This window comes from Melozone crissalis, unplaced genomic scaffold (assembly GCF_028551555.1).
Source record: "Melozone crissalis strain CALT ecotype California unplaced genomic scaffold, PUWL_Pcris_2 ptg000054l_1, whole genome shotgun sequence".
In the NCBI taxonomy this organism is placed as follows: Eukaryota; Metazoa; Chordata; class Aves; order Passeriformes; family Passerellidae; genus Melozone; species Melozone crissalis.
In genome coordinates, this window is record NW_026535832.1 from 340,870 (window position 1) to 364,597 (window position 23,728).

Sequence of the window (23,728 nt, forward strand, 5' to 3'; positions counted from 1 at the left end):
CCTGGCAGGAGGGCTGTGCCCACCAGGGCTGGCCTGGCTGGCTGCAGACGTGATGGGTGCCGCAGGTGACACTGAGGGATCCGCAGGTGACACCGAGGGATACACAGGTGACACAGCAATATGCAGGTGACACTGGGCGATCCACGGGTGACACTGAGGGATCCGCAGGTGACACTGAATGATACACAGGTGACACAGTGATCTGCAGGTGACACTGAGCGCTCCGCAGGTGACACAGCGATCCGCAGGTGACACTGAGCGCCCCGCAGGTGACACTGAGCGCTCCGCAGGTGCAGTCCCGAGGGAAGTGCTGGGATTTCAGGCTGCAGCAGAGAAGGAGATCAGCTGGATGATGCTCGGAGGGAAGGAGCTGGTGGCCCGGGGGTGGTGACAGATCCGTGCGACCCTGCAGCTGCAGGGCGGTGACATCTCCTGGGACATCTCTGTGGACAGAACCCCAAGAGGCAGCGACAGAGCCTCAGAGTCCTCATTGGGGGGTGACAGAGTCCTGGTCCCTGCACTGTGGGGGGGTGACAGAGCCCCCATCACCTTGGCCACGGGGAGGTGACAGCCCCAATCCCCCATCCCCGGGCAGAGGTGCCAGCCCCCGGTGCGAGGTGCCAGTCCTCGGTTCCCAGCCCCGGGCAGAGGTGCCAGTCCCCGGTTCCCATCCCCCGTTCGAGGTCCCCATCCCCGGTTCCCCAGCCCGGGCAGCGGTGCCAGCCCCGCTCTCCCGCGGGGCGGTGACACGGCGGTGGCGGTGGCGGCGGGGCGGCGCCAGGCCCGGCGGGCTCGCAGCGGAGCCCGCGGCTCCCGGTCCCCGCCGCTGCTGCGCCTTTAACGCGGCGGCCCCGCCGCCTCCCCCGCGGCACCGGCGGCTGTGGCGGCGGCGCTCGGCGATGGCGGAGTCCGGCGGGGCCGAGTTCGGCGCGGAGCGGCCGAGCAGGTGAGCGGGGCCGGCGCGGCCTAGGCCGGGCAGCGGGGCCGGGCCCCATCGGCCCGCGGGGCGCCGGGCCCGGCCTCACCGAGCGCCGGCCGGGCCGCACCGGGAGCCGCTGCCCGGGGGCGCTGGCGGGCGGCAGCACGGCCCGGTGTACCCGGTGCTCGGTGCCCGGTGTACCCGGTGCTCGGTGTACCAGGTGCTCGGTGCCCGGTGTGCCCGGTGCTCGGTGCCCGGTGTACCCGGTGCTCGGTGTACCCGGTGCCCGGTGCTCGGTGCCCGGTGCTCGGTGTACCCAGGCCAGGGATTGTCCTGAGCGGGGACCGTGATGAGCAGAGATGCTGTTGCTCGTGGCGTGTGTGAGGGGGGAGGCTCTAAAGTAGAAAATAGTGCGCATTCTATAGTGAATCCTATAGGGAATCCACCCAGTGAGTCCCATAGTGAATCCTGTGGTGAATGCACACAGTGAATCCTATGGGGAATCCACCCAGTGAGTCCCATAGTGAATCCTGTGGTGAATGCACACAGTGAATCCTATGGGGAATCCACCCAGTGAGTCCCACCCTGGGTCAGCTCTGTGGAGCCACCGGCTCTGTGGGTTTATCAAAGCACCAGGTGTAGCACTTCCAGAGACACCCAAGTTTTGCCATTCTGCTGCCCCCCATCCCTTCTGCTGTGCCTGCAGACCCCCAGTTCCTGATTTCGGGAGGGGGGCTTGGAAGGGTTACTCAGGCTTTGAAGGGAGCACAGGGCAGGTGATACCTGTTGGGGTGATGTGGTTCCCGTCAGGGTGATGCTCTGGGTGGTGCAGGTGGTACCTGCTCACGGTGGAGTTTCTGTTCCCAGGGTTTGTTTCCCTGCCTCACCATCGCTCGGGCAGTTGTGCTGTCTGTCTGGGGCAGTTGTGCTGTCTGTCTGTCTGTCTGTCTGTCTGGGGCGGTTGTGCTGTCTGTCTGGGGCGGTTGTGCTGTCTGTCTGTCTGTCTGTCTGGGGCAGTTGTGCTGTCTGTCTGGGGCAGTTGTGCTGTCTGTCTGGATCAGTTGTGCTGTCTGTCCCGGGGATGTTGGTGCTGTCTGGGGCAGTTGTGCTGTCTGTCTGGATCAGTTGTGCTGTCTGTCCCGGGGATGTTGGTGCTGTCTGGGGCAGTTGTGCTGTCTGTCTGGGGCGGTTGTGCTGTCTGTCTGGGGTGGTTTTGCTGTCTGTCTGGGGCAGTTGTGCTGTCTGTCCCGGGGATGTTGGTGCTGTCTGGATCAGTTGTGCTGTCTGTCCCGGGGATGTTGGTGCTGTCTGGGGCAGTTGTGCTGTCTGTCTGGGGCGGTTTTGCTGTCTGTCTGGATCAGTTGTGCTGTCTGTCCCGGGGATGTTTCCCTGCTGCTGTCTGGCTGTCACTTCCCCTCAAAGCCCGGTTTATCCTCAGCGCTGCCTCCTGCAATCCCCACCCGTGAGTGTCACACCGTGGAGGGGAAGCTCTCCCAGGCATTGCTCAGCCTGGAGAAGCCTCTCTGAATCCTCACCTATAGATATATTCTATTTTTTCCCCTAATAACCATCTGTGCTCTGTGGAGCTCCACGCTGTGTCACCTGCAGCATCTCATTTCATCCCTCTGCGCCTCCCTTTCCTTTCTCAGGCAGGGATCCCGGCACTTCTCACTCCAGGTGTTGGTAGCACTTCTCCCCTGGCACTCGGGAGTTCCCTGGGTGTGCAGCAGTGAGAAATGGAAGTAATTTGTTTCAGGGCTGTGATAAATCACCCAGGCTGGAGCTGCAGCAGTTTTATTCCCCCGAGCTGCAGCTCCGTCATGTTCCCTATCGCTGAGTGTTTATTTTCTTTGTTAATTTTAAAGCAAAGCCCGTTCAAGTTAGCATCCTGCTTCTTGTTGGCCAGCAGTTTAAAGCTTTTTTTGCTTGTTTGAAGGTGGATTTATTGGGGAATAGGAGGAGAAACCTGATGGAGGACTTGGGATGTGCTGTGGAGCGTGAGGAGGATTCCAAGGGCATTCCCTGTCAGCAGTGATTCCTTGTTAGGTGCTTCCACTGGTGGCTTTTTGCGCTTCTCCTCTGCTCCCTGAGGCAGGAGGACAGAGGCTCGGGGCTGTTTCACACGTGCCATTTGGATGGAGCACTGCCTGGGCAGAATTTCCATCTTTGGAATTGCTACCGCTGGCCCGGGAGCTGCCCCGAGCAGGAGAATTCACTGAATTCGCTGCTCTGCTGGGATCCTGCCCTTCCATTCACACAAAGGACACGCTGATAAAGCCACTCCTGGGCGTTGAAAAGCAAATTGCCCCGATCTTCTGTTTTGAAATAAACTTGGGGTTTGGGTGTTGTTTTTTTTTTTCCCCTCTCTTCCTCCTTGGGTAGAATTTCATGGCTTACAATTAGGTTTCATATTTAACTCCCAGCCCTCTTTATCACGTAGAGGGAGAGTTTCAGGCTGCAGAATTCACTCTTTGGGACTGGGGAGAGGAAACTTGGGACCTTTTGGGACCCCTCAGCAGGAGAAGCTTCTGTGCTTGAGCCGTCGTTGCTGCAGCCTTGGTGAGGTGGGGTTGTGCAAAGCACAAAAATCTGGGAAAAACATCATCAGGTGCTGGAGAGAATGTCCCTCTGCAGGCCTTTCCATGGGAGTTAACTGAGGTGTACAGACAAGCTGCTGAGGAATTAATTGGGAGAAATCCCTTGAAGGACACACTGGAGTGTGTGCTGTGAAAATCAGGCAAGGTCTTGTCACCAATGTCTGGGTTCCCATCAAGGGAGTGCTGACCTGAGCTTCCCAAACTTTATTTCTTCTCAGAAAGTGCTAGAAAGGAGTGGAATACCCATGGGGATGGAGTAAAACCCCAAAGGGGGACGATAACGGCTGTGAGCCTGCCTTGCTTTGGTGTTCCTGTCATCTCCTACAGCTTCACCCTTCAATCAGCCTCGGTATTTTTTCCCTTTTGGAGCCGAAGTGGAGTTTTTGTGGGGTTTCTATGATCTATCCTCTGCCACATGGCAAGTTTCAGACAGATTTAGTTGTTAGATCTGGTAGACGTGGTGTAAATGTTTATGCTCGAACTGAATCACTGTAAAAATAACTGCAGCCTGCTCCTGCAGTGTGGGGAGAGCCCTGAGCTGGGGGTTTTATTTACACCAAAAGTGAACTTGGGGGATGCTCCACAGGTTCCTGTCCTGCCTCTGAGTGCTGCGTGGCTTTGCAAGGAGGAGCCTCGCACAGCAGGACGTGGTTAAAGCGTCTCTCCCACTTTGTCATTTATTAAGAAATGCTGGAGTTGCACAGAAATTTGGGATCTTTAAGGAAAGCTGTTCTGGGTGGCACAAAGCCTGTGCAAGACAGAGCTGGGAGAGAAAACCATGTTGTGATGGGGACACCCCTGAGTGCAGAGGGCTCAGGGCAGGAGAGCAATGGGCTGCAAGTGGATTTGAGCTGGAATTTGATGCTGAGTGCTGGAAAACGCCAATTCCTCCATTTCTGGAAGCAACGGGGCTCTGTGTTTGCTGCTGCTCTCTGCTGCTCCATCCCTTGGTGCTGGGTTTGCCTGAGCTCCCTGGCTGCTGCCAGGCTCCCGTGTGGAGGGTGGAGGCGCAGGGAGGGGAGAGGAGCACCTGCCCTGCACGTACCTGCTCCTGTCCCATTGCCACACTGCCCAGGGCGTGCCATCCTGCTGCACAAACAGCCTGGCACAAACTCTGCTCCGGGACTTCCGGAAGAGCTGGAACTTCCCTGACCTCTCCCAGGTGTGGAGCGGGATGGGGGCGTGGGACAAAGTGGGGAGTGGGCTCCTGGCACTGGGGACCCTCCTGCCAGAGCTGTGGCGCAGCTGGCACAGCTGGCACGGGCTGTCCCCCCAGGGAAGGGGACACAGAGGTCGCTGAGCTGTGCAGAGCCCAGGCAGGTCCTGGCAGATTTGGGGATGGCCATCATGCCATGGATCAGCTTTGGCAGGTCCTGGCAGATTTGGGGATGGACACCATGCCATGGATCAGCTTTGGCAGGTCCTGGCAGATTTGGGGATGGACACCATGCCATGGATCAGCTTTGGCAGGTCCTGGCAGATTTGGGGATGGCCATCATGCCATGGATCAGCTTTGGCAGGTCCTGGCAGATTTGGGGATGGACACCATGCCATGGATCAGCTTTGGCAGGTCCTGGCAGATTTGGGGATGGACACCATGCCATGGATCAGCTTTGGCAGGTCCTGGCAGATTTGGGGATGGACACCATGCCATGGATCAGCTCTGCTCCCAGAGCTGGCAGGTCCTGGCAGATTTTGGGCTCCCAGAGGTGTCAGGGTGGCACCGAGGCGGGCACAAGGCAGGAGGGCAGGTCCAGCAGTGCCGGTGTGGCCCAGGTGACGCTTTTGGGGTGGCCCTGGTGGCTCTGCTGTGCTTCCCGACACCGCTAGGTGCCTCCCGGCCTTTGCACTGCTGGGAGAGGCTCAGGAGCCCCCGCTGCTCCCTCGGGCTGCTCCAGCAGCCGGGCACTGCTCGCATTTTTGGGTTATTTCGGACGTGGCACCGCTGGAATTTCACTTTTTGCTCTGCAGGGTTGGGGAAACGTGCAGTGTTCAAGGCAGAGCTGCCGGGGAGCATTGAGTGTGTGACCAGCCCCAGCTCGGGGCTGTACATGGATTTTATGGGATGTAAACTCCACGCTCTGGGGGTCCCTGAGTGCCTGGCTCTGTCCCTGCTGTCCCTGACGTGCTCCGAGTGGTTTTTGTGTTTGCTCTGTTTGTTCTGCCTCAGAGGGATCAGGTTTGGGGCTGGCAAAATATAATCATCAAGTTTGTGGTGTGGGGGAGCATCTTCTCATTTTCAGTTGAGGTGGTGGCAGGGCAGGGATGGGTGGTGACGGGTGCCACCTCTCCAGATGTCACCTCTCTGCTTTTGGACAGAGGAAAAGCCCAGTACAGGACAAACCCCCTGTGGTAGCTCTAAATATGAGAAAAGAGCAATGGCAAATCCTTGTCATTAACCTCACTGTGACATTTTTGCCCCTCCAAGCCCTGGTGTCCAAACCTGGGCTCATGGACCTCTCGCCTGAGGGTCCACTGCTCCTTCTGGCTGCTGAAGGACCAGCACCAAACTGCACCAGCACCAAGATGCCTCTGGCTCTGTGACAGAAACATTAAAAAATCTCATTCTGGGGTTTTTTGTTGCTGTTTTTTCTTGCAAAACCCCCCCAAATTTTCCTGTGGTACAGCATGTCCTGCCCAGACCTCACGTTGGAACCCCGGGCAGGGGCAGAGTTGAACATGTTCACATCTTTCACCCTCCACTTTTTTGCTGCTCTGTTTTACCAGGCCAGCCAGCTTTTTGACAGCCATCCAGTTTTATTAGTGCAGAAAGCAAAATCCCACCTCCTTTGGCTTGCAAACAACCTCCTGATTGATGCCTGGGAGCAGAGTGAAATTCGTGTGTGTCTGCCGGGCCCCGAGCGAGCCCGGCGCAGAAGAAAAGAAAAACAGAGATTTTGGAAATGTCTCAGGCTTCTAAGGACATAAAAAATAATATTTAGCGAATAAATAAATGGAAAAGCTTCCTGCTGCTTTACCTTGGGGCTCCAGGGTGTCCTCGGTTGCAGCCTGGGGGAAATGGGATGCAGATAAAGAAATCAGGGGATCAGCAGGAAAGCAGAAAGCACTGGACAATGAGCCAGGTGCCTCCTGGTTTCTGTAAAATCCGGCTTTAATTGCTGTTTGCACGGAGCTGCAGGGCTGGTCAGGCCAGCAGTGGTCAGTGTGGGCACCGCAGTGCCCAGCCCCATGCCAGGGCTGACCAGTCCGGCTGCTGGGAGAGGGACCAGCCTTTGGAGCCTGAAACAGAACTGAAAACAGCTTTGTTCGCTGGGCTTTGTCCTTTTTCTGTCTTAAACAGTGAATGTTTCTTTGCTCTCCCTTTGCCAAACAATAAATTCCCTGAAACTTTGAGGCTGGAGACTTTTCAAACTTTGCCGTTGCACTTGGGGCGTTTTCCAAGGGTCCATTATTTTCACACAGAGTATCACTCCTGAAACTCAGCCCCTTTTGTGAGCTCTTTATTTCAGCCCTGCAAATTGCCAGTCACTTTTAAACAGCGATATTAGTCTCAGGCTCTCTCCTTTTATTTATTACTTTGATGAAAGAGATGGTGTCAGGAGTGGAAAATGAGTGGAGGCAGAGGAGGGAAATGGGAGAAATTAAGGGAAGGAGTTGGAAAAGGGAACAAAGAAATCGATTAAACACTTTTTTTTTTGTGCCCATATCTTTCTTGAGGACGATTTGGTTTTGCTGGAAAGCGTCCCCTTCAATCAGAGTGTTAATATTTAATTAGTTGCTGATCATTCAGTGCTTATTGTGGATTTCTGATTTGGCCGGGAATCGCTGTGAGTGCTGTTGGGAGCACAAGCAGGTTAACAGGGCAGGTATTTTGTGCTTCATCTTCCTTGCCCCAAACTCCCAAGGGAACTCCTTGCTGTGTCTTAGAGGGATGCAAAGGCCACGGGAATATTCCCCCAACATCCCAAACGAGAGTCTGGGAGGCAGCAAATCCGCAGTGAAGGGCTCAGCCTTTCTGCCCTAACGTAGCATTTGTGAGTGTGAAGTGCTGAAAACTCATTTTCATCGTTTGGGCATGTGATATAAAGCCTCAGGATCTGAAATATTACAGTCACCATGGCTACCAGTGACTTATCTGAGGGAGTTTGACTTTTGTTTTGATTTTAAGTGTCTTAATTGTAGTTTAAAAATCAGAATATAAATGTGTTTTTTTACTTAGGCATGAAACTAAAGGCATTAAATGATTTGCATTATTAAAATATCTATAATGCTGCCTGTCAAAGGTTCCTAAAGAAGGTCCTTAATATTCATACCTTATGTTCTAAATAAAGTTACTCTCCAGCTTTATGGGAGTTCTGCTTCTCTCACCACAAAAAATCCCTTGCAGGTGCCTCGCTGGCTATTCTGCAGCCCCAGCCCTTTTTGCTCAGCCTCGGAAAAGCTGTGCCATTCCATTCCTGGTGCTTCTCCACCCGTTCTGCTGCTTTCCCCCCTTCCCCTGCTGTCCCCCAGCCCTTCCCTGCAGGGTCCCACCTCTGGAGCTGGCGTTTCTGGAAGAGTTTGGCTCTTGGAACTTTGCCCCGCTCAGGAATCGTGCCAAGCCCCCTCCAGTTTCTGCTGGATGAAAAATGACCCGGCACCACCTGCCCAGAAAGTGGGGAAACGTGGGGATGCTGAGCCGGGACGGAGAGCACCAAAGTGCCCCTCGTTCCACGTTGTGAAAGGAGAGGAGGAACACGACGGGCAGATTTTTCCCCCTTAATTCGATCGCTGAAATGTTACAATCTGTCCTGCTCTAATTCCCTCCACTTGTGCTTGTGCAGTGGTTGCAAACATGCTGAAATATGAACTCATGCTTGGTAAGCCTTTAATTCCAGCTTTGATGTTTTTAATCATCAGGACAGATTTGGTAAAAATGATTCATTAGCTCGAAAGGCATCCTGGCCGCCGCGTGACGCCGTGGGGAACGGAGGAGGCAGCGCCAGGGCCGCTTCTTCTTGGGCTGTTCTTTGTGCCTGAGCTGGTCCTGGAGGTGAGGCCCTCAGCATCTCGGCCTCTGGGGGCTCTGGGGTATCCAGGTGCCTCCTCTGGGGTGTCCAGGTGCCTCCTCTGGGGCTCTGGGCTGTCCAGGTGCCTCCTCTGGGGCTCTGGGCTGTCCAGGTGCCTCCTCTGGGCTGTCCAGGTGCCTCCTCTGGGGCTCTGGGCTGTCCAGGTGCCTCCTCTGGGCTGTCCAGGTGCCTCCTCTGGGGCTCTGGGGTGTGCAGGTGCCTCCTCTGGGCTGTCCAGGTGCCTCCTCTCTGCAGCTGCCTTTGGTCAGACCCGAGCGTTCCTTGCTGGGAGATGCAGAGCAGAGCCCGAGCCATGGCTGAGGGCTCTCTCTGGGTGCAGAGCAGCAGGATCAGGAGCATTTCTGGCCCTTTTTGCTTTCCCTGCCTGGAAGCGCTCCCTGAGCACTCTCTGGGACACCTCCATGCCCTCCCCATGCAGGGTTCAGCCTGGCTTGGTTCCCCACGCTGAAACTGCAGAGCATCGGGAGCAATCTGAATTCAGAGAAATCCTCAATCCCATCATTGCTCCCTGGCTGCAGCAACAGGGATGGTCCTGGGGTGTCCCAGGGGTGTCCCAGGGGTGTCCCAGGGGTGTCACAGGGATGGTCCTGGGGTGTCACAGGGGTGTCACAGGGATGTCCATTGGATGTCCCATGGATGTCACAGGCATGTCCCAGGGGTGTCCCAGGGATGTCACAGGGATGTCCCAGGGGTGTCCCAGGGATGTTCCCATGGATGTCCCATGGATGTCACAGGCATGTCCCAGGGATGTTCCCATGGATGTCCCATGGATGTCACAGGGGTGTCCCATGGATGTCACAGGGATGTCCCAGGGGTGTCCCAGGGGTGTCCCATGGATGTCACAGGCATGTCCCAGGGATGTCACGGGGATGTCCCAGGGGTGTCCCAGGGATGTTCCCATGGATGTCCCATGGATGTCACAGGGGTGTCCCAGGGGTGTCCCAGGGGTGTCCCAGGGATGTCCCAGGGATGTTCCCATGGATGTCCCATGGATGTCACAGGGGTGTCCCAGGGGTGTCCCAGGGATGTCCCAGGGATGTTCCCAGCATGTTCCCAGAGCTCTGAGGCTGCTGCCCAGAGGGCACTGCCCCCCTGGCTCTGCTGTGGGATTCCAGCTGCCCCCGCCGTGCGTGCCATGGTATAAAGATCCCTTTGACAGCCGCTTCCATATGGAAAGTGGCAATCCTGTTCTGCAAAGCCACCTTTGTGCCCCCAGGGCCACGTGAGAGGGCTGCTGGTGGCAGGGTGCTGGGATCTCTGCCATGGGGTGCCCACAGTGGGATGTTGGTGTGGGTGTGATTTTTGTGTCCTGCGTTTTTCCAACCCAGAAATTCAGCTGCAGCCCCACGGCTGACCCTGCTCCAGGCTGACCCATCGAAACCCCCGTGAAACTCCGGCTTGTTGAGCATCCCCAGGAAAGTTCCAGAAGCTCCCCATCCCTGCCTCCGAGGAAAGGGAAGCAGCAGAATAAACACTTCCTCCCCGATGTGCTGAAAGGCTTTCATCTCCCGGGGCACGTTCTGAGCTGCGAGGAGGAGGAGGAGGAGACAAAACTCTTCCCGAGTTTTGTCTTCCAGGCTGTTCCTGCTGTAACAAATTGTTAAGCAACAAGTACACGGCATTTGGAGATCTGGGATGAGATAGCGACAGCCTCACAAAGGCGCTCTCACATGTTCAAGGCTTCCTTTTGTGCTCCGGGCTTTTATATATTTATTTTTCGTTCTCTGGCATCCAACTGCTGCTCCTCTTCTTCCTCCATTGCCAGTGCTGCCAAGGCCGTGGGTTCAGGTGTGCTCCCGTGCCCGGCCAAGCCTGCAGCCTGCTCTTATCACAAATCCCTTTTTTCTGCCCGCAGAGCAAACACGGCTTGGTGCTGTTCCCCCACCTCTCCTCCTCCCCCTTTGTTTTCCAGAAATCCCTTACTTGATTTCTCATGCTTTGTGTGGACTTGGTTTTGTTTCCAGCTTTTTTTTTCCTCCTTAAAATCCTTTTGGGTTTTTTTCCTCCTTAAAATCCTTCTGTTGTTTTTTGTTTTTTTTTTTTTTTTTTTTTGCTGGACATTAGTGATGCCTTTCTTTTGTTTTAGTTTTTTTTTCCCCCCTCCTTCAGGGTATTGTGTAATCTTTGGATCCTTTTATTCTATCCCTGTAAATAGACAAAGGGACCAGAACACAGAGTTTTTCCTGGAGTGGCTGTTCCATTACCTGTTGAAATGAATGCCACATCCAAACACCTTTATGCCACACAGATGGGCCAACCCACCCTGAGCTAATCTTGTAAAAGTGAATTGAGGAAAAGGGAAAAAATAAAGGAGTATTTGTGCAGGTGACGCTGGTTGTTTGAACCTGTGCTGCCTGTGGATCCAGGGGCAGCATTCCCATAGGGATGAACCCCAAGGCTGGGAAGAGGAATGTTTGAAATCAGTACCAAAAAAAAAAAAAAAGAAAAAAAAAGAATTGAGGAGAATTCCCATGAGGAGATTCCTGCAGAGATGGAGTGTGACAAAGTCACACAAACTCAGGAATTATTTGAGCTCCTGCTGGATTTTACCTGTCCAGCCTGGAGCTGTGGCTTTTGTGCCGCTCATGGACCTTTCCTCCTTCCTGCCCAGCAAACCCAGGTTGCAGCCAGGAGAGGGAAGGGGTCTGACGTGCTGAGAATCCCTCCAATCTCTTCCCTCTCTTTTCCTCGGGACGGACATTTCTTGGCTTGCAGGGTGTGGATAAAGGTCCTGTCAGCAGCTGCCTGTGTGCTAATCCCTTTTATTCCAGCGAGGAGCCCCCCACGCTCTGCTCCGAGGCTCTTTGGAGCGCTGTGATTGTAGGGAGGGCATTTCAGACCCCCCCACCCCAGCTGGGCACCCCCAGCCGTCCCAGCAGGAGCTCCCGTGGATTTTGGGGAGCATCCCCAACCCTGAGGAGCTTGATCCGGCCTGCCAAGGTTTGCTTTGAGCTCCAGAGCCGCCTCCCAGGGCTCTGATGGACATCCCAGATTTCCCCTCTCCCTAAAGCTTGCAGGAAATTGCAACCCGATAGGAGCAGCCCTGTCCCCTGTCCCTCATTGTTTGAGGATTGTTTACATCCCCTTTTTTGTTATCCCATCTCCCTGACTCCTGCCTGACCTCGCCGGCGCGTTTGGTCCATTGTGTGTGGCTGTTGTTGTTCTTAGGGAGGAGGGTTGGAGCAAACCCTGGGATTACTCAACGCTGCCTGCTCCTTTTTGGCTCCCTTGCTTGATTCCACCTAAATAATAATAATAATAATAATAATAATAGTGATGATAATTCCCTCTAAGTGCAGTCCTAAGTGCCCTCTCCCACTGTGGATTTGGAGCAGCTCACACACCTTCCCAGACTCGGGATAATCTCCTTGGGATTGTTTTGAGGTCACATTTTCCATAAAAGGTTCCTCAAAAAGGCAGGGACCAAGCAGCAGGATGCTCCTGGAAACATCAGCCCCATCCTGACCATTGATCCCCGTGTTTTCTCCCCAGTGATCCTGAAAAGTCGGCCAGAGCTGGATTAAATTCTGCAGATGAATTTGGGATTCCCCAGGAGCGGCTCAGGGCACCTTGCAGTGGCTCCTGGAGCTCTCTGCAGAGCATCCCCAGGGTGCTGCCCCTGCCGAGCGCATGTGAGGGCAGGCAGAGCCCGGGCTGCCGTGGGGAGCAGTGTCAGAGGCTCTGGGAAGAGCAGGGGGGTGTTCACGCTGCTGGCCAACAGCTCCAACAGCTGACGTGGTTCGGCGCAGCCAGTGCCGTGCAGTATTCTGCTTTTTGCTCCTCTCCTGGGGGTCAGGCAGCAGGGAAGGATGGAATGGGGCTGGCAGGAGCAGGGATGCAGCAGCTGCACCAGGGAAGGTGCTGAGCAGGGGCGGCCGATGCGGCTGGGTGCTGTGGTTGGAGCGCAGGTCAGGGTGGGCTCTGGTGCAGACACCGACGTTCCCTGGAGGCTGTGGCCGCAGGAGATGTCTGGCTGGTGCCTGGAGCCCCACGTGTGCTGCAGGGATGTCAGCAGTGCCAGAGCATGTCTGCAAAACGTGCAAGTGTTTTGTGCCGGGAGAAGGGAGCTCGAGGTGTTCCCTGGGTGGCTCTGAGGTGGGAGTTTGCCTTCCAGCTGGTGCCAGCTGCTGTGTCCCCATCTGGCTGGGTGGGTGTGTGACATTGTGTGCTCATCTCAAACCAGGCTGTCTCTCTTGTTCTGTTTTTAGCATGGCTGACAAGAACAGCACCCTGAAATGCACGTTCTCTGCTCCTGGCCACAGCACCACGCTGCTGCAGGGACTGGCCTCGCTCCGAGCCCAGGCTCAGCTGCTTGATGTCATCCTCACTATAAATAATGAAGTGTTTCAGGTTCATAAAGTTGTCTTGGCTGCCTGCAGTGACTATTTCAGGTGAGAACCCCATAGGGAAGCAGGCACTTTCACCTTTCCCGTGGGTTTGCTGTCTCCCCATCCTCCCCATCCCAGCCTCCCCACCACATCCCAAAATCCCGCCCTGCAGAAGCCTTGGGAGGTTTGGTTTGCTCCACAGTGTCCTGCAGGCAGGTAGAGGTTGAGGAGCAGTCCCTCTGCACTCAGGTTTGTTCAGCTGCAGCTGCTGGGCCGAGGCAGGAGCCCAAGCTCAGGTTTGGACCCCACCTGGGCAGGTGTTGGTGCTGCTTTTGCTGTTGAGCTGGTTTGGAAGTGGCAGTGAGGCTCCAAAATGAGGCACCCCATCCTCCTGTTCTCTTTAGCCACCTCTGCTCTGCCTGTGGGGCTCCCTGCCCCTGGGCTGAGAGCACCAAGTGTGGTCCCAGAAGGTCTGGGAGAATTGTCCAGCTGGTGTGGGCTGAAAACCAAAGCACTGTGAGGAGTTCCGCAGCCAAATTAATGCAGAGAGAGTCCTGAGTGAAAATAGGTGTTTCATCCATCTTGCCTCTGTCGCAGAATCACAGGATTGTGATTGTGAGGTTGGAAAAGATCTCCAAGGTCGTCGAGCTCAGCCTTGTCACCAGCCCAGAGCACCGAGTGCCACGTCCAGGAGTTCCTGAGACACCTCCAGGGATGGGGGCTCCAAACTGAGGACCCACCATTAACCCTGGAGCTGCTCTGGGTTGGTAATGGCACTGTTTGTTCCTCCTGCTGGGTGCAGGGGCACTGCCAGGGTGGTTCCACTGTCAGAGTCTCATTGCTGAGTGGGTTCCTCCTCAGAACCTTCAGTGGGTTCCTGCTCAGAACTTCAGAGGTGCTCAGGAAGGTTGTCCTGGGGAACAACAGCAGAATAATCCAGGTTTTGAAACCACTCTGTAGTTCTTTTTCTGCGGGAAGGGGGAGGGAAAAGAGTGAAATTGAGGCATTTATATAATCAGCATTTTAGAACCATAACACTTTTGAAGGGAATTGCATTCTAGTTGATGGTTTGTTTTCAGCATGGCAACAATGAAGGCTCAGTGGAGGCTTTCCTCTCCCTGCTCAGCTGGTGCAGGGGCACACACGTGGCTGGGTGTCCTCTGGGGCGAGGGATCGGGGCTGGGACAGGGGATGTGCTGGCATTTCTGCACTATGCTCTCATCTGCTGCACGGACAAATAATTGGGAACAGCGTTCCTGGTCACTGGGTTACAGCAGGCTGATCTCACAGGCAGATATTTCCTCATTTAGGTCATTTAGGATTTCTTGGGTTTATGCTGGAAGGCAGCAGGTTTTCTAGCCTGGTTTGGACAGGAAACTTGGAACTCCTGTCTTTTGACCGCGTTCCCAAGATATTCCTTCATTCCCGTGTCGAGGCAGGGTCTGCTCAGCATTTTTTGGGGCTGACTCTCACCTTGGAGTCGGCACAGGCAGCTCTGGTGACACCACGGGTTTACCTTTCCCATGGAAAAGAGCAGGTGGAAAAAAACAGCCCAAAAAGTGCAGGTTTAAGACCTTTTGTGTGACATTTCATGGATTGCTGGGACGTGTGTGCAGTGGCAGGGAGCGGTGACACTCCACGTCACCAGTGTCACTCCATGTCACTCCATGTCACTCCATGTCACCTGCTCTGGCTTTGCCTGACCCACAACTGCTCTGCCTCTGCTCCTTGAGCACCACGGGGTGCAAACCCTCACCCCCAACCACCCCTGGGCAGCAAACCCCTCAGGAACGGGCTGGGAATGGCCCAAATGCCAAAAAGGGCCCAAACCCCGCAGGTGCAGCCCCGTCCCCATGGCGGCCCCGGCCAGGCCTCGGTGTGGAATGTGCTTCCTGTGGAATTGGGGAGCCTCCCAAGGAGGAGATCCAGGGCCTGAGCTCTGCTGGCCTGGGCTGGTGCTGTGCTCGCAGCTGTGCTGTAACTGAGCCTTTTCCCCCCTATTTGTGTTTAATTGCCTGTCAGCCCCCTGCTGCCCGGGCTGCAGCTCCCATTTTGTCAGGCCTTGGGAGGGAGCCTTGCAGGGGAGTTCTGCTGGAAGACCGAAGCTGTTCCTGAGATGTGCTGCACCTGCAGTTTTTGAGCCATTTCGTAGTTGCCTGTGAGGTAACAGGATAACAGGGCCTAAAGGCCTCGCTGCCAGGAGTCACTGAACTCCCACCACAGGTGTGTTCCCTCCTTGTGCCCCCAAATCCTAAACCTAAAACCACCTAAAACCGTTCAGGCTACGGCTCCCAATCTGCTGGTGTACATCCCCTGGGATCCTTTTTGGTTGGATATCACGGATTCATTGGTGGCCGGAATTGTTCACTCCCTGCTCTGGCAGCTCTGCCTCATTCTGGAGCTTGGTCCTGTGGTCTGCTCCTATTCCTGCTGCCAGTGGGATTGAAAAACTTCTCCAGTTGCTGAATATTCCTCCTCAGTGCACTGTTTATGCAAGCCTTATGTAAGTCATTGCACACTCTCATTTCTCCTGGCTCGTAGAGATTTAGCCTTGATTTATTCCCCCCTTCCCCGCCCCGAGAGAATCAGGGTGTTAAATAAAACCCAATTCCGAGGCGCTGCATCTCTTGCTGAAGCAGGGGGGGGTTTTCTGTTTGTGTTGCTGACCTGCAGGGCCATGTTCACGGGCGGCATGAGAGAAGCCAGCCAGGACGTGATCGAGCTCAAGGGCGTGTCTGCCAAGGGCCTGAAGCACATCATCGACTTCGCCTACAGCGCCGAGGTCACGCTGGACCTCGACTGCATCCAGGACGTGCTGGGAGCCGCCGTCTTCCTGCAGATGGTGCCGGTGGTGGAGCTGTGCGAGGAGTTCCTCAAGTCGGCCATGAGCGTGGAGACGTGCCTCAACATCGGCCAGATGGCCACCACCTTCAGCCTGGCCTCCCTCAAGGAATCCGTGGACGCCTTCACCTTCAGGCACTTCCTGCAGATCTCGGAGGAGGAGGATTTCCTGCACCTGCCCTTGGAGCGCCTGGTGTTCTTCCTGCAGAGCAACAAGCTCAAGAGCTGCAGCGAGATCGAGCTGTTCCGCGCCGCCGTGCGCTGGCTGCAGTTCGACCCCGCGCGCCGCGCCAGCGCCAGCCGCGTGCTCTGCCACATCCGCTTCCCGCTCATGAAGTCCTCGGAGCTGGTGGACAGCGTGCAGACCCTGGACATCATGGTGGAGGACGTGCTGTGCCGCCAGTACCTGCTGGAGGCCTTCAACTACCAGATCCTGCCCTTCCGGCAGCACGAGATGCAGTCGCCGCGCACGGCCATCCGCTCGGACGTGCTGTCCCTCGTCACCTTCGGCGGCACGCCCTACACCGACAACGACCGCACCGTCAGCCCCAAGGTGTTCTGCCTGCCCGACGCGGCCGGGCGCCAGTTCCGCGAGCTCACCGCCATGGAGGCGGGCAGCAGCCACTCGTGCGTGGCCGTGCTCGACAACTTCGTGTACCTGGTGGGAGGGCAGCAGCTGCAGTACCGCAGCGGGGAGGGCGCCGTCGACGTCTGCTACCGCTACGACCCGCACCTGAACCAGTGGCTGCGCATCCAGGCCATGCAGGAGAGCAGGATCCAGTTCCAGCTCAACGTCCTGCGCGGCATGGTGTACGCCACGGGCGGCCGCAACCGCTCGGGCAGCCTGGCCTCGGTGGAGAAGTACTGCCCCAAGGACAACGAGTGGACCTACGTGTGCTCCCTGAAGCGCAGGACGTGGGGCCACGCCGGCGCCACCGCGGGGGACAGGCTCTACATCTCGGGGGGCTACGGCATCTCCGTGGAGGACAAGAAGGCGCTGCACTGCTACGACCCCGCCGCCGACCAGTGGGAGTTCAAGACGCCCATGAACGAGCCGCGGGTGCTGCACGCCATGGTCAGCGCCAGCGGCAGGATCTACGCCCTGGGGGGACGCATGGACCACGTGGATCGCTGCTTCGACGTCCTGGCCGTGGAGTATTACGTCCCCGAGACGGACCAGTGGACCACGGTGAGCCCCATGCGCGCGGGGCAGTCGGAGGCCGGCTGCTGCCTCCTGGAGAAAAAGATTTACATCGTGGGGGGCTACAACTGGCACCTCAACAACGTCACCAGCATCGTGCAGGTCTACAACACGGAGACGGACGAGTGGGAGAGGGACTTGCACTTCCCGGAGTCGTTTGCCGGCATCGCCTGCGCCCCCGTCATCCTCCCGCAGGTGACGAGCCAGAGGTGACTCGGGGGGCTCCGGGGGACAGGGAAGGACAGGACAGCTCCAGAATGTCCCTGCTCCTGCTGGCGAGCCGGCTCCAGCAGCAGCGCTTGCCAGCCGGGCAGACTAAACAGATGTTACAGCTGGGAAAAGCTTTTCCCTCCTCTCTCAGCCATTTTTGTGGTGGGGGGAGCGTTTTGCCAACTTTTCGTGTTTTTAATGCACTGCAAACATTGGCAGCTCAGGAGTCACTCAGCACTGGGGTCTTGTTTCCAAGAGATCAGGTGAGGGTTTTTTATCAATAGCTCCAAAAATAAAAAAAATCATCGCGCGGCGCTTTGTTGGTTTTTTAGCAAACAAAAAAAAAACAAAACAAAACCAAAACCTGTGTAACACACTGACCTCCAGAAGCAATAAAAGGACAGTGGGAGCTACAGGAGCTCAGGTGCTTGGATTGGGAAGGCAGATCCCTGTTTTTCAAAGGTGACTTTTCCTTTTTTTTCCCCTTCCTGAAAAAGGGAATATTTATCCCTGCACACCTCTGGTCTTCACTGCTCGGATCACACTGCAGTTCCTCGCCCCCTCCAGCTCCTCTAGTGCAGAAATTCTCCCTTAATTGGGGCGTGCAGGGTTTGCAGCACTAAAGCCATGGTGAAAGCTTGATTATATATAAACAGCATGATTATTTGGGTTTAGAAGTGCCAAAAATTTGGCTGTCCTGGCAATAAGAGCTCTGCAGTCGGTGAAGCCAAGAGCTCCCGCAGATTCTGGGTCAGGGTTTTCACCTTTCCCAACTCTTCCTCCAGTAAAGGAGGTGGGTGCTACTCCCTCAGTTTTCTTCCCTGCCACGTGGATGAGCTGCTTGGCATCCCCAAAGGATGGGAGCCCCAGTGGAATGTGGTTTTGTTGTTGTGGTGGTATTTTCAGTTAATGGGTTGGTTTGTGATGGCTCTGCCATTTTTGTAAAGTCTTCGCTGCACAGAACACTTCCTGAACTTTCCTCTCCTCCAAGCCATTTTTCTTATTTAATTTGACGAGTGAATTGCAAAAAGCTCTGCTTTTATCAGGAATTCTGTTTCCAAGGGCTTTGTTTTGTATCTGTGTCAGCTTGATTTGGATGCACGCGGTCTCCTTTTGCGGAGAAGCTGTTGCATTCTGCTCTGAAATAAATCCTGGGCTGCAACCTTCAGTGACAACTCGTAGTGTCTGGTGTGCTGGTGAGTCCTGGAGGGGTCTGTGTGGAGCATGAGCTCCACAGCTCAGGGATGTTTCTGGAATCCAGGGGATCAGAGCACCTCTGGGTGGGATGCAGGGGGCTGGCATTCTGAATTTCAGATAAGAGCCCTGCAGAATTTCCCCCGTTCCTCTCCCCGTGCGGGTTTGCAGTACTGAATGGATGAAAAGGACGTGTTGCCTTCAGGCTTCTCAGGTAGGTGTGTGTGTGCTGGGGGGAAAGAGGAGAATCCTTGGAAAACAGGGAAAAGCCTGTTTGGTCTCACTTTTAAGGAGAGCCTTGCAAAAATAAACCTAACCCAGGTATTCCTTCCCGTTGGAAATGTTGTTTTGCAGACAGGAGGATGCAAAAAGCCCTTCTGCAATTCTATTTATTAAACAGTTGCCTGCCATGAAGCAAAGCCAGCCTGGCATTGCCATTCCTGTTCCTTCCAGTTTCCAGAGCAGGAGCTGGGAAAGAGTCTGGAGGTCTCTGGATCAGAGCACTGCAGCTCTTTGGTGCTGGAATGTTCTTTTTATAGCAGAGTAAATAATTATTTCTCATCAAAAGAGCTGGAAATCTTCTGGCCGCTCTAAATTTAGCAGAGGCTCAAATATTTGTGGACCATAAATATTTTGGATGATAAATTTTGCTTGACCCCTGTGCAGGGGATGGAGTTGTGGCTCTGGGCTGGGCACAGCCTCTCTGATACTCTGACAGTAAATGGGTTTGGTGCCTTTGGTGCATTCAGTAATTGAGATTTCAGGAGGATTTTCCCATAAATACAGATGGGATTGTGTGGAAACGCTTCCTAGGATGCCCCACATGGAAGGGAGGTGGGTTGGGCTCCTCTTTTCCTGAGGAATGAGCAAAGCCAGATAAATGTTTGCTTGCACTCAGAGCCGTTTATGGGCCTCGGGGCTGCCATAAAAACCCTGGGGGTGAATTGGGAGAATTTGGAGATGCCCCTGAGCAGATGGGGAGCAGGAGAAGCCGGAGCACCGTCAGCACCGAGCCCCGCGTCCCTCCAGAGGCTCCTGCCAGGCCTGGGGAAATCATTCCTGTCTCCTCTCGCGTTTGATGGGCCCGAAATGGTGCCTGAGGCCGCGCAGGCAGCGCTGGGAGCCCTGGCAGGGCGCGGAGAGGAGGGATGGGGATGGCTGCACCCCGTTGTCGGTGTCACTGCCCCCCTGGCTGCCCCCGGTCCCTCTGCCACGGCCCCCAGCCCCGGGAGTTCGGTAATTCGCTCCGACGCGGCCGCAGCCCCGAAGGGTTTGAGCAGCAGAGGAAAATCTCAGTGTCTGTGGTTCAGACTGAAGCAAGGCGCTCCCAGCAGCTCCCAGCCAGCCTGGTGCTGCTGTGGGTGCTGCTGCGGGAGCCACACCAAACCCGGGCAGAAATTCCCCCTCCCAGCCCTGTGATAAGGGCCGGAGCTGCTGAAACTCCGCAAACTTGCGGGACATTCATCACGGCGGGATCGCTGGAGCCAGACTGCTGTCAGGGTAAATAAAACATGTTCCCCAGTGCAGCTCTAATTATGATTTTTAGCCAGTTGTGTAATGTGCAGAACTTTATTTACAATAAATCTTCCCGTTGCTCGCACAAATGAATGGGATTTCCTCGCGGGAGGCTGGAGGAGCAGGAGAAGGGGATGTGGCTGCGGGAACTCACGGGCTGGGGTGGTGGCACGGCAGGACAGGGAGCTCAGCTGGATGCTCTGGCCCTCCAAGCTCCCCTGCCTTCCACCTGTGGGGTTAATGATTGCTGTGGTGGTGTTGGGGTCCCCAGCACGAGGTGAGAAATGAGAATTTGGCTCCAGGCTCTCCGAAAGCTGATTTATTTTATTGTTTTATATATGTATTGTATATTATATTATTATATATATGATGTATTATATAATATAATTATATATAATTACATATAATATTATAGAAGATATTATAATTACTATTACATAATACATAATTATATATTTATATAATTATACATTATACTTTAAATAACGATTTTAAAATATAATATTAAATAATATAATATAATATAATATAATATAATATTATATTATATTATATTATATTATATTATATTATATTATATTATATTATATATTTCTATAAAATATGATATAATAAATATATATAATATATAAAATATATAGTAATATATAATATGTATAATATGTATAATATATAAAATATTGCATTATATTATTATATTTAGAATATATTATTTTATGTTAAAAGAAAATTATATACTAAAACGATACTAAAGAAAGAGACAGGAGACATCAGAAGTTTAGACAAGAGTGATAATGAAAACCCATGACAGACTCAGTCTGACACAACTGGCTGTGATTGGCCATTAATTAAAAACAATTCACATGCTGGGTGAACAATTCTCCAAATCTCATTCCAAAGGAGCGAAACGTGGAGAAGCTGAAGCTTCTCATCTCGCCAGGAGGAGAAATCCTGGGGAAGGGATTTTTCAGCAAACATCACGGAGACATCCTGGGAGCGCAGGAATATCTGGGAGCACAGGAATATCTGGGAGCACAGAAATAAATATCTGGGAGCACAGGAGTATCCCCCAGCCATTCCCCCCAGGTGCTGTGAGCAGAGTCAGCTCTGCAGGCTGATGCTGATGCTGATGCTGATGCTGAGTGGGCTCAGCAGCATCCCACAGCCTGCACAACTTTTGTTTTCTCTCATTTTCTCCTTCCCAGCTCCTCTCCGAGCTCCAGGAACAGGCATCTTTTCTTTTTTGATAATTCAGCTCCAGGGAGGAGTTCCAGCTTTAATTTGTGGGGCAGGGACGTTTCTGACTGCTCCAACACCAGAAAATGAGCCCAAGATGGGGTTTTCTGCTGGGAAACAGCTGCTGCTGGAGCTGCACCCAAACCCCTGTCCCAAAATCAGAGTTCCAGGAAAGGCTGAGGAGGAAGAGGAGGGTGACAGTTCCCACCCTGGGTGTCAGGCCGGGCTGGAGGGGCTCGGAGCAGCCTGGGCTGGTGGAAGGTGCCCCCAGATGATTTTTATATCCAGCCCACACCGCTCTGGGATCTCTGCTAGCAGAAACGCTGCCAGGGCAAAACTTCTCAGAGGGTTTTACAGGCTGGAGAGGGAAATCAAAGCCTTTGGCCGGGTCCCCGAGGCTTTGCAGTTGCTCTTTCACACCCAGGCCCCTGTAATTAGCTCACACTGGTTTATGTGGCTTCTTAAGAAATGAAAATCTCCTTTTCTGGGGGTTGTTTGTGCAGGCCCCCAGCCCAGCCTGTGCTGGCTGCCCCTCAGCCCAGCCGGAGCCTTTGAAGTCCCAGGGCTCGCGCCACATCAGGAGCACCTCGGGCAGAATGCATCCTTTCATATATTTCGTCCTTTTTTCAATTTTATTTTTCGATCATCTGGGCCCCAGCGCTTTGCAAACTGCACTGAAAGTTATTTTCCGTGTGGGTAAGCGAAGTTTGTAAGCAGGCTGCTGATCTGGGCCTGCCCACAGAGCTGGCAATTATTTAGCTGTGAATGCAAAGTTCTTTTTTCCCCTCTCTGCTGTGGGGTTTGAGGGTGCAGAGGGAGTCCCTGGCAGATCAATGCTGGCGTTCAGCCCCTCCGGGGAGGCTCCAGCTGCATTTCCAGCTGGATTGCTCAGGAATGTTTGAATTTCACCAGCAAGGTCGCCCTGGGGTGCAGGTAACGTGCCTGGGCTGCTCCTTTTTGCAGCATTTGGGGTTTGCACGCGAGGGGAGGCAGCCAAAAGCTGCCAAAAGCCTGGACTTGGGGTTTCTGAGGGAGAAAATCTGAATTTTCCCCATGGAAAAGGGGCAGGATTAACCCCTGCATGGGCAGAGGTGCCCTCTGTGTGCCACCCTGAGTGCTGGGGGGTCAGAGGGGGATCCAGGTGGGATTTTGGGAAGAAATTTCTCTGGGAGGGTGGGGAGGTGCTGGCATGGAATTCCCATTGCAGCTGCGGCTGCTCCATCCCTGGAAGTTGCCAAAGATTGGAGGGAATATTGCAGGATGAGCCAGCCCTCTGTGTGAGTGAATTTGGGGGCTCTCGAGGGGGAGAGTGCTCCAGGTGCTTTTGTTTGCCCTCTGGAATCAAGGAAATCTCGAATTAAATAAATTATCACCAGCTCCAAGTGAAACGAGAGAATGTTTTCCTGCTGCAAGCAGGGTTTGGAGCCGGGTTCAAAACAACTGGGGACTCTGAGGATATTCTTCTCCGAGGATAATGGGAATGTCAACAGCGGCGTTAAGTAGGAAGTGTGAAAGATCCAAATCTTTGTGTCTGCAGGCATAAAAAAAAAAAATTAAAAAAAAAAAAGAGGAGCAGTCAGCTCATGTGAGGATCACAGCACAAGCTCAGCACTGCCCTGGTGCTGGGTCTCTCACACCTTCCTGGGAAAGCTTTTATGAATTTTGGGTGAATTTGTTTTTTGTGAGCTTTTGTGAATGTTGGGTGAATTTGTTTTTTGTGAGCTTTTGTGTGAATTTTGGGTTTGTCTGCAGGGGGTTCTGGAGGATGGAACCCAGCGGGAAAAGAGGGAAAAGCAGCAGCAGCAGCAGCAGCAGCTCCTCACCTGCCCTGGAGGAGCATTTCTGGCAGCCCTGGGGGCTCTGTGAGTGCTCCGGAGCCTCAGATCCCAAAATCGATTCCCAAACACGGCTGGGAGGAGGAGTGGGGGGTCCCAGAGGGGCTGTCTGGGGAGGGGGGCAGTTCTGGGGAGATGGATCACTTCAGGTGAGGTGAGATGGAGCTGTACAGGTGAGATGGGGCCATCCAGGTGAAACAGAGCAGCTCAATTCAGGTGAGAAGGGGCAGTTCAATTCAGGTGAAATGGAGCCATTCAGGTGAGGTGAGAAGGAGCAGTTCAGGTGAGATGGATCAGTTCAGTTCAGGTGAGAAGGGACATTTCAGGTGAGGTGAGATGGACCCATTCAGTTCAGGTGAGATGGGGCCACTCAGATGAGATAGATCAGTTCAGTTCAGGTGAGAAGGGACAGTTCAGGTGAGGTGAGATGGTCCCATTCAGTTCAGGTGAGATGGGGCCATTCAGATGAGATAGATCAGTTCAGTTCAGGTGAGAAGGGACAGTTCAGGTGAGGTGAGATGGCCCATTCAGTTCAGGTGAGAAGGGCCCATTCAGTTCAGGTGAGATGAGGCCATTCAGGTGAGAAGGGCCCCAGAGATGGCCCCAGATGTGCTCCAGGTGCGGCAGGAGGCACAAATGCCCCTCGGTCCCGTCCAAGGAATGGCACAATTCCCTGGGGACAGGAGGAGACCTGGCCTGTCCCAGAGCCTCTCCCCGCCCTCACCTGGACCTGCAGGGGCAGAGCCACCCCAAAACCCGCGGCCCTGAGTGCCTGGAGCCCCGGACTGGAGAAGTTTGCGCTGCAAACGCGGGGATTTTCAG

General features: G+C 54.4%; 1 protein-coding gene across 2 annotated transcripts; it reads left to right on the top strand.

Annotated features, from left to right (window-relative positions):
* Positions 1-880: 880 nt before the first annotated feature.
* On the top strand, positions 881-17,192 carry KLHL26 (kelch like family member 26). Of its 2 annotated transcripts, XM_054286573.1 has the most exons (3): positions 881-946; positions 12,755-12,937; positions 15,548-17,192. In XM_054286573.1, the coding sequence occupies exons 1-3, from the start codon at positions 900-902 to the stop codon at positions 17,127-17,129; spliced, it is 1,812 nt and encodes a 603-aa protein (XP_054142548.1). In that variant the 5' UTR covers positions 881-899; the 3' UTR covers positions 17,130-17,192. The 2 variants fall into 2 exon arrangements, with proteins under 2 accessions (XP_054142548.1, XP_054142549.1); XM_054286574.1 differs by lacking the exon at positions 12,755-12,937 and having other exon boundaries at positions 894-946.
* Positions 17,193-23,728: the final 6,536 nt, after the last annotated feature.